The sequence below is a fragment of the Mobula hypostoma genome, chromosome 20 (genome assembly GCF_963921235.1).
Source record: "Mobula hypostoma chromosome 20, sMobHyp1.1, whole genome shotgun sequence".
NCBI lineage: Eukaryota > Metazoa > Chordata > Chondrichthyes > Myliobatiformes > Myliobatidae > Mobula > Mobula hypostoma.
Genome location: NC_086116.1, coordinates 17,095,250 through 17,108,386, shown reverse-complemented (window position 1 = coordinate 17,108,386; position 13,137 = coordinate 17,095,250). Strand labels below are relative to the sequence as shown.

Sequence of the window (13,137 nt, the reverse complement as noted above, 5' to 3'; positions counted from 1 at the left end):
ATGGTAGTTTTTCTTTTTTATATCTTTTTAACTATTTCCATGAACCTTTGGCTAATTGTGGAAACCACTTAATTGGGCCAAAATATACTGGCCCCAACTGCCCAAATTAACCAGAATCCCCATATACATATAAATTACTGAGAATGAGGGTTGCAGAGCCCTTGAAAGTGAGTCTGTAGTTTGTGGTATCAGAGTTGAGGTGAATGAAGTTATCAACATCAGATCTGCAGCCTGGTAATTGTCCCTGAACCTGGATGTGTGGGACCTAAAGCTTCGTACAAAGCATCACCATGTATCTTAATGGCTCACTGAATAGCAACAAGATGACATGTAGAGAGGTGGGATGGAAGGATAACCTCACAGAAAATGATTGCTTGTACAGGGAAAGGTCAACAATAGGGGTAGGTTATTTGAGCAGCCACTGAGAGCAATTATGGCCAATCCCCTGTCTCATCTCCTTATTCCCGTTCTCTCCCCATGCCCTTTCATCCTTATTGCATCAATGAATTTACCTGCATCCTTTTTTTTAAAGTATTTAGTTTGGCCTCAACTGCCTTCTGTAGTAGCAAATCCTTCAGCTTTACCACCCTCTGAGAGGAATAAGTTCCGCCTTCTCTCAGTCCTCAGTGTCTTGCACTGTAACCTGAGGCTGTGGCTGCTCTTTCTTGTCCACCAATCTTGGAGAAACGTCAATGAATCATGCAGTTTATCTAGCCCAGTCAGAGTTTAATCAAATTCATTGAGAATCCCCCTGCATTCTTGTAAATTCTAGTGAATACAAACCTAATTGGCTTAATCACCCTTTATACAACAGACATGCCATCCCAGGAATCAGTCTGGTGAACCTTGGATGCATTCCTTCTACGAGAAAAATATCCCTCCTCCAGTAAGGAAATCAAACTTTCGTGCAATCCTCCAAGTATGGTCTCAGCAAGATCCAATATTCTTGTTCCTCTACACAAATTCTCTTGAGAGGAACAACAGCAAAGCATTTGGCTCCTTGTTTTTTACATAATGACACTGAAGAATGCTGTCCAGTACAAACTGACAGCAAACAGAAACAATTGCTTGCTGTTCTTGAACATTTTCTTTTAGTGACCAGTATACAAAAGCACCCAAATCTCCTTGTTCATTGAAACCTTCAGTCCAGCTCAGTTTAATTAATCCAGCGCTTTTCTGTTCTTCGCTGAGGAGAATGCTGCATGTTAGTTGTACTGTTGATTATAAGTAAAGAAGGTTGCAATGTTTAAGAGTAACACACACAAAATGCTGGAGGAACTCAGCAGGTCAGGCAGTATCTATAGAGAGAATTAGACTGTCGATGTTTCAGACCAAGATCCTTCATCACAATCCTGATGAAGGGTTTCAGTAAGAAACATTGACTGTCGATTCCTGACCTGCTGAATTTCTCCAGCATTCTGGGTGTGTTTATTCTGGATTTCCAGCATCTGCAGAATCTCTTGTGTTAATGTTCAAGAGTACAGCTTTCATATGAATGAGACACTAATCCAACTCTATTGGTTAGACAAGAGAGGAAGGATACTTGGAGCCTTCAAAATGCACTAAGTTTTAGGAGACTGGAACGTGAAGAAAAAATCTAAGGTCATGTCTGATAAAAGAAAAACTTTCATAAGACATTTTCATTGCCCGTTCATTAATTTTACTCTGTTTTTACCACTTGGATTTGTAGTTTGTTCTGATGTGCAATAATTTTATTCCCTTCACTGACCTGTTTTCACCTTCCTGACCAATGACTTCACAAAGCTTTTCATTTCTTCAAACTGCGTTTTTTCGACGCTGTTACTGCCATCAAGAAGGATGATAATATCCATTGGCTCAGCACAAAAATCTATGGAAAAATGATAGAATTATACTTGTGTTTCTGAATATTCTGCACCCAACTGATTTTGGATCAGGCACTTCTGATAAAACAACATTCAGCTTTCACACTAACGTGTTTTAAAGATCTACTATACACCTTAACAAGACTTAAAGCATATATAATCAATATTAAATTTACATATAAAAACGTCAGGGCCAGTTTAGATCTACATGGTGTGGGAATAGAGGAGGGTCTATTTTATATGACATTTGAAGGTATTGAACAATTTTGACAACAGTAAATATTTGCATTAACAATGGTAGAAATTTGTAGATTCAAGATTTCCCTTTAGGTTATTTTTAATCATTTCCTAGACAGTTTCAATGACTTAGTGGTTTGATGTTTTGTATTTTGTTTTATTCACTCATATTTTTTGCTGTTTGTGCCATTTGTTCTTTTCATTGCACTTTGGGTGTTGAATGCTTTCTTTCAGGGGTCCCCTGGTATTTCTTTGTTTCATGGCTGTCAGTGGGAAGATGAATCTCAGGGTTACATACTGCATACATACTTTGATAACAGATGTATTTTGAATCTTTGAACCTAAGATGTGTGAACAAAACTCCATAGCTGCTCTACCCAATGGAAATTACAATCTCTTTTATTAAACAGGCTGGTAAGATCAATAAAACACAAATTTCTCCCAACATGTATTAACCAATTGCTAATATTAATTCATAGAGGACTGCAGGGCCAAATTATTTATTATTGCTCCATAGCACACTGCAATAATGCTCCAATTATCTGAATGGTGGCCGATTAGGAAAAGGGGAGGTGCAACGAGACCTGGGTGTCATTATACACCAGTCATTGAAAGTGGGCATGCAGCTACAGCAGGCGGTGAAAAAGACGAATGGTATGCTGGCATTTATAGCGAGAGGATTCGAGTACAGGAGCAGGGAGGTACTACTGCAGTTGTACAAGGCCTTGGTGAGACCACACCTGGAGTATTGTGTGCAGTTTTGGTCCCCTAATCTGAGGAAAGACATCCTTGCCATAGAGGGAGTACAAAGAAGGTTCACCAGATTGATTCCTGGGATGGCAGGACTTTCATATGAAGAAAGACTGGATGAACTAGGCTTGTACTCATTGGAATTTAGAAGATTGAGGGGGGATCTGATTGAAACGTATAAAATCCTAAAGAGATTGGACAGGCTAGATGCAGGAAGATTGTTCCCGATGTTGGGGGAGTCCAGAACGAGGGGTCACGGTTTGAGGACAAAGGCGAAGCCTTTTAGGACTGAGATTAGGAAAAACTTCTTCACACAGAGAGTGGTGAATCTGTGGAATTCTCTGTCACAGGAAACAGTTGAGGCCAGTTCATTGGCTATATTTAAGAAGGAGTTAGATATGGCCCTTGTGGCTAGGGGGATCAGAGGGTATGGAGGGAAGGCTGGTGCAGGGTTCTGAGTTGGATGATCAGCCATGATCATAATAAATGGCAGTGCAGGGTCGAAGGGCCGAATGGCCTACTCCTGTACCTATTTTCTATGTTTCTATACCAGACCAGGACAAAAGACCTTTCAATCCCCCAATTAAACGTTTTCATTTTATGGAATGTTTTAACTTTGAAATGAAACATAATTGGTCATAATTATTACACTGTCCCAGGAACCCTAAATTTATTGAAGAGCATAAAATGCACACTGGTGTCTCATAGCATGCAACATATGTTCCACTTGTGAAAGTCTGAATACCTGCAATCTCAAGGTTGATTTACTGTATATATGTTGAGTGCAGATACAAATATTTCTAGATCAAGGGAGGCTTTATATTTTACTTTAAAAATATTTTATATTTTCACTCCTGCTTTTCATTTCCAGCCACCATGCAGGAACCACATTTTATTTCCACTGCAGTTTTGAGTCTGTCCATGACTGATTATCATATCCCTATGTCAATTAATGTCTGTCTCCTGCACTCTGTCAGGACCTTTTCGGTCGGACATTCTCTGACTTTATACTTGTTTAGAGGCTGTTTTCTTTTGCAATGGCTGGTTGTGGTGAAAATCCATCAGCCTAAAACTATCCACTGAAATTTTCCCCAGTAAACAAGCAAATTTAAGTCACGTCAGAAGTGAATGTGCATAAAAAAAAGTCCAAAACACAACCCATAGTGTTTTGAACCTGCCCAGCTCCAGGGTAAACAGGTGTGAATGGAGGACTGGATTTCCAATCTTACTAGAGGAAACAAATTATTTTCCTGCACCTATCAAGCAGTTATTTGCTCAATGAATAATTACATGAATCATTTATTCATTACATAGTTTACTCACCACCGCAAGTATTAGTAAGCTGATGCATTTCTGGTGTGGTATTTGCGGATAGGGTTAGATAAAGCACCTTTGATGGAATATAAACTAGTAAATGGGCAAAATGCCATTATTAACAGATCTCACCTGATGACGGCAGTATTACATGTTCTGCAATAGCGGTGGTTGTGGCTGGGGTAGTACTTTCTGACTGACAACACTCTTTGTAAACAGTGCTAGCTATTTCAAGAATATTGTCATAGGTAGCCTTCACAATGGGAGGTGGGAATACATTCACATCAATGTCAGGACCAACAATGATTGGGAGCAATTCCACACCATGTTCTTTGACTGTGTTGAAAGGATTTGTAATACTGTCTGTTGGAGGGTTGCTGGTTATCATAAACACCAAGTCAGGCGCCTCTTCCCTTGCACCGTTATGAGTGGTTAATGTAGATTCAATGAGGTGTTGTAGGGCTTTGCCTGTGTTGGTCTGCTCTCCTCCATGGAAATGCATTTGTTTTATTCTTTCAATCACTTCCCAGTTACTCTGAATTTTTGTAAAATGAAACTCTTCAGTCACAGTATCTGCGTACTGGACGACAAATACATTTGTGGTGTCTTCTGACACTTTGAACTGTTCAATCATTTTAATAACAAATTCTTTGGTCCTGTTGAAGTTATCTTCTCCCACCTTATCCGAAGCTTCCAGAAGGAAGACAACATCACGTATTTTTTCTTCACCAGAGTCTGGGGTGGTGATCATGGCATGGGCAACTGATGGAGATGTGGATGATGCTGTTGTTGGAGCTATGGTTACCACAGGAGCAGGGGTTGCTGGCCTGGCTCCACGACTGCACGTATAATCTAAGATGTCCGCCCTCAATTCTTTAAGCTCAGCAACATTTTTCAGAATAAACGATTTCCCTCCAGGAGACTTGGTAGTGATCAAACCTATTTCCTTTAGGTTTATATTTGCTCCAATCCCCACTGTAATCACAGAGACTTTTCTCTTGAAAATTAATTGTAAAGCTCCTTTAACCACAGTAGACGAGGGGCTTGCTGTCACAAGTATGGCTACTCTGGGTACTTCCTTCCTCGAATCCTTTCCAAACACAAGAACTGACGTATACTTCAAGGCTTCAGCCAGGTTTGATTTGGAACCACCGATGTATCTCATTGTCCTCACCAATGTTTTCAGTTCTCTTACGCTCTTCTTCTCCCACAGGTCAAATTCTTTGCTGATGCTTGAGTGGAATTGCAATAAGGCGACTCGTATGTTGGATTGACCAATCTGCATCTGCTCCATCATGGACAACACAAACTTCTTCACATCGGCAAACTCTTTCTTTGAGAATGATTTACTGCCATCAATCAAGAATGCCAGTTCCATTACTCTGTGGCAGCCACCAACTATTTCAACAGTTTCCTCTGTCGGGGTTGGAATTGGCTCTGGTGTTGGCTCAACACAGTCCGTACAAAACAAGGATACTCCAGTACACAGGCTGATGAAGCACATATGAAAAGGAGAGTAAATTATAGATTACATCACCACCACTTAGACTGTTACAAATAGACATTAAATAAACATAGCCCTTGGCACAGCATGAGGTGTGTTTACTAGTTCTTTCCAGTATCAGTGATCCTTCTCCATCATATCTGATATCCCATAAAGAGCACAGTATTAAAACCCTGCAATAACCTTTGATGGATTTGGACTGGCAGATTTTCTGCAGTATTGGCTGTTCTCCAATCAATACTTGAAAATATGTTTTTTTAAGATGTTACAGAGTATGACAAAAAGCGTTCCAGTAAGTACACTAATGTTAAAGGTAGTACTAGGTATGTGGCCCTGATGAGTTTAAAGAAAGTGCAGGAACTGGAGGCCCTGTGCTTAAAGCAAGTGTATGTACAAGACCACCAGTGGATTATGTGGGAAGCATTACCTCATGAGTAACATGCTGAAACTCTGGGATTCCAAAAATTGTTGGAAAGGGGATTATCAAAGTTTTACTTTGGTACTGAGTAAATCTAACGATGAAAAATATTCTGGCATTACTCAGAAAAGTGCGTCCATTTACAGTTGTTCAAAACGTGCAGTTACTGGCCTCATTCAACTGTTCGTGACTTGATAACCTGGTGTTGGTTTGACCAGTGATGGGGAGGGATGAAGAATTTGGTGCCTTTTGCAGCCAGGGAAATAAATCTCAGGAACTCTCATCTTAATCAGAGATACACATATTTACAAGTACATTTATTAGTGCAGAAGCATATACGAAGAGACACACACACAGAATAAGAAAAATTCTAAACTGCTAATTGATACTCAATGCACTTAAGTCTCATAAAATCAATTTTAACAATGACTTTTCAGAAGTATTAAATGAAGAAAAGGGTGCTAGAAAATGATTAGGTTCCCTTGCCAAGACACCATACAGCTACAAAAGTAAATACTGGCCTCTCCCAGAGTCAAGAGTCTTAAAGATATGTTAAATGGAGATACTCTTAATCTTAAATTAGTAATCCCAGTCAGCAGCCTGAAGTAAGTGTCTGGAAGTCTTTGCAATTTAGTCAAAGGGAGTGAGCATACCAGTTCTGACAACGTTCTGTTCCTTTGTGGAGAACGATTGTCTGTCCATCTGGAATGCGTAGTCCATCAACGACACAAACTGGGCACAATTCAGGATCGATACATTTCTGTGAATTTTCATCCAGTACGGTTCCTATACATGATAGCAAAACAAAAAGATGTATTACTTTATTGTCAATGGCTTGTCAAACCATTTTGTTTATGGTAATATGAGAGTGAAAATCTGCAAAAGTTGGTATTAGTTTTACCATCAGGTCTTTTACTTATTTTCATTTTACTGTTGATTATGTGAAAATGTTTTTGTTAATTCTCAGTCCTGGAGATATCAAACTACTCAATCTTTCAGTTCTGATGAACAACCAATAGTTGGAGTTTCCCTCCCCACATGTGCTAAATGGCCCTCCCAGCACCTGACTTCCGGTTTAAGATGGAGTTACCAAAGATGTGTGACAGCTCACTGGTAAATCATAAGGCAAGAGATTTGACTAAAAGCATGACCTATTTCATGACGCAAATTGTGGCGAACCATGGGCACAGACAGTGAGAAGGTAAGTGAAAGCAAGGCTGGTTCCGGGGATGCGCCGCTGGGACATTGCAAAACACGACGAGTTTGAGCCACTGGGGTCACAAACGGAGTTTGTACCGCCGTTGGAGATGGAGTGAGCAATTTGGAGAGGAGTTGATGCAGAAGAGTTTCAGTGCTTGCCCACTTATCTGGGTGCAAGGTTAGATCACTCCAAGTGCCAAGCTGATTTGGTGAGATCGAGAACAGCTTCGGACCCAGGCGTATTGGGGCACCTAGATCCAGATCCATTACTCGGTGCTTGGGCGATTTAAATGCCAGCACAGACAGACTGGAAGCCCATAGTGTCAGGAATGGAGGTGAGGATCGAGCTGATTTCACTCACTGTCCTGCAAATGTTCATTCCTTTCTCCGCACCGCCGAGGCTGTGAACTGGTCTGGCTTCTGTGGCCCACTGGTGTGAAAACTGGGGACTGAGGCTTGAATTGGGCCTAATCTAACTGCTCCGGGAGTGGAATTGTGACTCAGTCTGGTTCAGGATGCTGTTGGCTTGCCTTTTTTGTTTGCACAATGTGTGTTTTTTCACTCTCATTCTCTGCGCAGTGGTTTTTGATTTTTTTAATTGGGTTATTTGAGTTCCTTGCTTTGTGGCTGCCTGTAAGCAGACAAATCTCAAGCTGTATAATTTATACATTCTTTGATAATACTGTGTTTTGAATCTTTGAGTCTTGGATCAATATCTTCAGCATGATCAGTTTTATTTCAGATTTCCAGTACCAGCAACCTTTTGCTGTTGTCTGCAGATTCTAAACTTCCTGTAATGAGGAGTTGATCTTGACATTAAGAGTTTATTTTAGTTATGTTGTTGTGAAAACGTTGTAATATTACAGGGATAATCTAATGGTAGAGATGTCTGGAGTTCTTCTATACCCCAATGCCCAACTCTTCAGTCGAGAAACACCATGTTTTGACAGCATAGGTTCAAAGATATCTTCAAATACATCTTCTTGCTTAAGCATCTGAACCTGAGATAAACTTTACAGCACTATGAATGTCCTGGACAATATTCTTATAACTTGGATGCCAAAAGAAGCTAAGAAGTACTTTTCCATAGTTGGCTGGCAAAGTTATTTGAATGAGTCAGGCTAAATGGGAGGAATTGGCTGCAGAATGTGGTACATCTATTTTTATTCTCATGCTTTCTATGACCAAAATGGACCCTAAGTTATATGTGAAAATTATTTCCATTATACCAGCAGCATGGACGGAAACACCTATTGAGTTGTCAGCACAGGAATACCTGTAAGGCATTGAGGTGCCATGAACCATCGCTGTGCTGTGAAAATGTGCAGTGCTTCCACTTTACCTTTTCATGACGTCTCTCAGGCTGATTCCTGGCACCTACTATTAGGTGAACTTCCTCCACTTTCCAGTTTTGTCATACCACCAATTTCTCTCTCCTGGACCAACGCTTTCAGCTGAAGCAAAATATTTGCTTGACATCCACGTGAACTCCAGCTTAAGCTTCTGGACATATATGCTCTCAATCTTGCCTGCCAACCTCCATTCCTCTGAAATCACCTACCTCTTCCCTGATTCATCCCATCTGTTGACAAAAACCTTATTCTCAGCTTCAACCGCAGACCTGACTTCTGGTTTGGTCTGCATTACAGTCCTGACCTTAAGGAAATTATTTCAAAGTTCAAAGTAAACTTATTATCAAAGTATGTGTATGTCTCCATATACTAACCTGAGATTTATTTTTCTTGCGGGCATTCACAGTAGATACAAAGAAACACAATAGAATCAATTAAAAACTGCACACAAAGATGGACAAACAACCAATATGGCCTCTTTGTGAGAAGTTTTTCATTGCTTCTTTTGTGTTTCTTTGCATCTGCGATAAAATGAATCTCTAGTATATGGTGAATCTCTAGTATATGGTGACATGTACGTACTTCGATAATAAATTTACTTTGAACTTTGAAATAATTTCTTTATGGGTCAAGACTGTAATGCAGATTAGACCCAGTCTAACAAATGACCCTTAAAGAAATGGCAAAATAGATATTTCAGCTTTTTTAGAATAATGTATCTATATAACTTGCTCCTCTGGCAGGTGTCCATATTAATCTGCAAGTTGTCTAGGCAGCCGCTGGTGATATCAAACTGAGAATCAATCCCCCAAACTGACTCCGTGCCAGACTGAGGCACAGATCTCATTTCCGGGTTTACCTCTTTTACCACACAGGGTAACGAGATGCAGTCTCTAAATCAGTTAAAAACTGTGAGCAGTTAAAAATAGTGGGAGTTGAGTTGTTTTCACCCATCCTAAGCATCGGATGGTGTGGTACTTTTTAGGGAGATAGGTTTTAAAGGAAATGAGCACAGTGCCACCTGGAAAACAACAGCACAACGATACTAACTCTTGGAAACCCCTGGTCTATGACTGTTCTAGGTAGAGAAGTATTTAGGATAGGACTGAGAATCTCAGGCATCAGGGCCAAATAGATTTCCAACATAATGAATGGAAGGTGTGCAACATCTCACAAACTATCCACCTCTTGTCCCATCAGACACCTGCTCCAACTGTGGAACCAACTGCGGAACCAATTGCAGTTTTCCCCATTGTCCTCCTCAGCCGCCTCACTCAGTTAGAATGGAATCAGCAGTCTCCCTTGGCCTTAAGGGTGCCTAAAGTAGACATGCTAATTGTTCAGTGTGTTTGTGGGACTGTGTTTCTGATAAGTTCATATGGCGTACATGGCAAGAGTTAAAAAAGACATTCCATAGCTTAAAACATTTTGAAATTACTGCATTTTGAATTCACGATTCATTTGCAGACCGACCTGAGGGACAATGTGCGTGGCATCCTTCCACACACACCACAGGGCAGTCTCGCAGTTCCGGATGTTGACAGGTCCGAGGACAGGCAGATGCACACACATTATATCTCCACTCACACACCTGCTCTGCTTGTCCAGAATTTAGATCTTCACAACTCATAGCTTCAATGAACAGAAGAAAAAACACACGCCAGTCAATTAGGCTGTACTGCAACTCAAGAGCTCGCCAGTATTTTGCCAAACCCATCCAAATTTCAACAAATGTGCCTCCATTAAGCCACATATAAACAAAGTGAACAACAAAATTAAAGGGCTACTACTGGAGGTTATAATTCCTGTTTTCGGGTCTCCATGACCAGGAACACTTTTTCGTGGCTACATTTCTTTGGTATAAAGAATTCCTCCCTATGAGGAATTTAAAATTGTGATGCTCTCATCTGTTCTAGCGCAGTGAAAAAAATCATGGAGTTATAGAACACTACAGCCTTCAGTCCATGTTGAACTGGAGTCCCACTGACTCACACATGGACCACAGCCCTTCGTATCCCTCTCAACTATTTACTTACCTAAATTTCTCTTAAATGTTAAAATCAAGCCCACATCTATCACTTCCATTGGCAGCTCCTTCCACGCTCTCAGGACCCTGAATGAAGATGTTCTCCCTCAGATTCCTCTTAAAATATTTCACCTCTCACCCTTAACCTCTATTTCTGTTAAGAACTTATCAAATAATTAAGGAGAACTTATTCTTCTTAAGTTTATTTACATAACCTGGGGTAAACAGAACATTCATGTTTTATCATCAACATAACACATTCTACTTTATAAATAACAGATCCCTTGACAATTATGTAAGGGGTTTCTTCTTTTATGTTACTGCGTAGACTAATTAAAATGGCTTCTTTGTTATGTTAACTGCTGAGAAAGTCCTCCCACTAGCAGTTTGTTTGGATTATGTTATTGATAAAAGATTGAACGAACCAATTGGGATAGATGTTATTCTTTCTGTGTGCATGAAAGTTATTGTGATGCGCGGGTTTTTGGGGCAGAAGGCGTGAGAGAAAGAGAGAGAGAGAGAGAGAGAGAGGATGGACAAGGTGCTGTGAGTCGGCTAATGGGGTCGGACCCCGAGCAAGAGTATGAGGTCCAGGGTGTTCGGCAAGGAGAGGAGACGGAGACAGACTCGTGTGGAGCATCTGGTTGACCACTGTGGGTGGTCCCAGGCGGCAGGTCGAAGTGGTCAGAGGGGATCGAATGGTGAAGAGAGGATCGTTACTAGAGCTCCAACTGTTTGTGCACGAAGAGATTGAACTTTGATAAGTGTGGCGCCTTTTATTTTCCTTTTATATTTTATCTCTATTAATTATCTAGTTTCAGTAATATCTATAAAATGTAATTCACTTAAGTGGTGTACTGTCTGTTATTTGGCGGGGTGGGGTACATCACACAACATCCATACAAACTTGATTACCCAGATTGGCGGGGCTGAGGGCTGCTTCCCTAGACGACAGCGAGCTGAGCGACCCTGAGGCTTGCCGGGGGACTACAATTATACTTACTTAATATATCATAGTTAGTTTTCAAAACTTCCCAGTTTGACATGCATTATGATCCACTACTATTGTTCGTTGCCAATGTTGAGCCATGTTTTTATATAACAAGTAATTCTAATTCAAAATCTATTTTTAAATCAGTTTTACTTACAACACAGATTGTCTGCTCTCCACTGGACAAGAATGCCTTGCTGGGCACATTCATGTGCATAGGCTGCTATAGCATTGCAAAGACAAAGACATTCTCCTGTAGAATCACAGGAACAGGCATCAAAGACACAGATTTCCCAGAAAGGTTGGGGGTCAATCTAAAAAAAGTATAGAATTAGAGAATGGGAAGGTTACATCTGTAGTTAAATATAACAGGAAAAAGCACAGATCCTTCGCTGAATTCCCTTATTTTTTTTTAATATAAGTATGGGAAAATAAGTGCACTGGTTTGCCACCTACTCCCTTAAAGCTGCTTTGTTTTTTAATATGATATCTGACTCTCCACTATAGACCTTATCTCCTCTTCAATTCCCCATAGCCAACCACCTCAACCCTTTCCCAGTTTGTCAAAAAAAAATTTAACTTCACTTTAAATATTTCTAAAGATCTACTCTTCATAAGTTCTCTTTTTAGTTCCAAATATTCATCTGTAGTCAGAGAACATCCTTTAAAGCTAAGAACATTAGTAACTGTTTTGGGTTCACTGGACACCTCTTTTTCTTCAAGTAAAATAGTTATCAACTGCATATTGGGTTCTACCAGCTGGTCTGATTGGGTTTCACTGAGCTACGGTGTTGGTGACAGTTTGGTATAAGACCATAAAGCCATAAAGACATAGGAGCAGAATTAGGCTCTCAGACAAATTCTATTTTTACTCTCAGCCCCAACATCCTGCATTACCTCCATATCCCTTTATGTCCTGATTAAAAATGAATCTGCCAATGTCTGCCTTAAACATACATAAAGACTTGGCCTCCATCACTGCTTGTGGCAATGAATTCCACAGATTCACCACTCTCTGGCTAAAGAAATTCCTCCGCATCTCTGTTCTAAAAGGATGCCCCTCTATTTTGAGGCTGTGCCCTCTAGTCTTAGACACTTCCACCATTCTAAACATCTTTACAATAGAGAGGCTACAGAAGGAGTTAGACAGATTAGGAGAAGGCCAAAGAAATCAGGCCTCACAAGTGCATTGTAAAGTCTCAACATTACATCCTTGCTTTTATATTCTAGTCCTCTTGAAATAAAAGCTAATGTTGTATTTCCCTTCCTCACCACAGACTCAATTTGCAAATTAATCTTTAGGGAATCCTGCCCAAGCACTCCTAAATCTCTTTGAATCTCAGATTTTCGTATTTTATCTCCATTTAAAAAAAAGTCAACCCTTTCATTTCTTCTACCAAAGTGCATGATCATACACTTCCTAACACTGTATTCCATCTGCCACTTCATTGTCCGTTCTCCTCAGTCTTCTAAACCTTCTGTAGCTTCTCTATTTCCTCAA

The 13,137-nt window shown here is 40.2% G+C and overlaps 1 protein-coding gene across 1 annotated transcript in view; it reads right to left on the bottom strand.

The window, feature by feature from the left end:
* Positions 1-13,137, bottom strand: part of vwf (von Willebrand factor) — a 132,557-nt gene that overhangs the window by 67,210 nt on the left and 52,210 nt on the right. The window contains exons 25-29 of the mRNA XM_063072474.1: positions 11,794-11,950; positions 10,093-10,251; positions 6,721-6,853; positions 4,278-5,635; positions 1,730-1,849 (exon numbers count right to left, since the gene is read on the bottom strand). Of these exons, the coding sequence (XP_062928544.1) occupies positions 1,730-1,849; positions 4,278-5,635; positions 6,721-6,853; positions 10,093-10,251; positions 11,794-11,950 (1,927 nt within the window). The remainder of the gene's footprint in view (positions 1-1,729; positions 1,850-4,277; positions 5,636-6,720; positions 6,854-10,092; positions 10,252-11,793; positions 11,951-13,137) is intronic.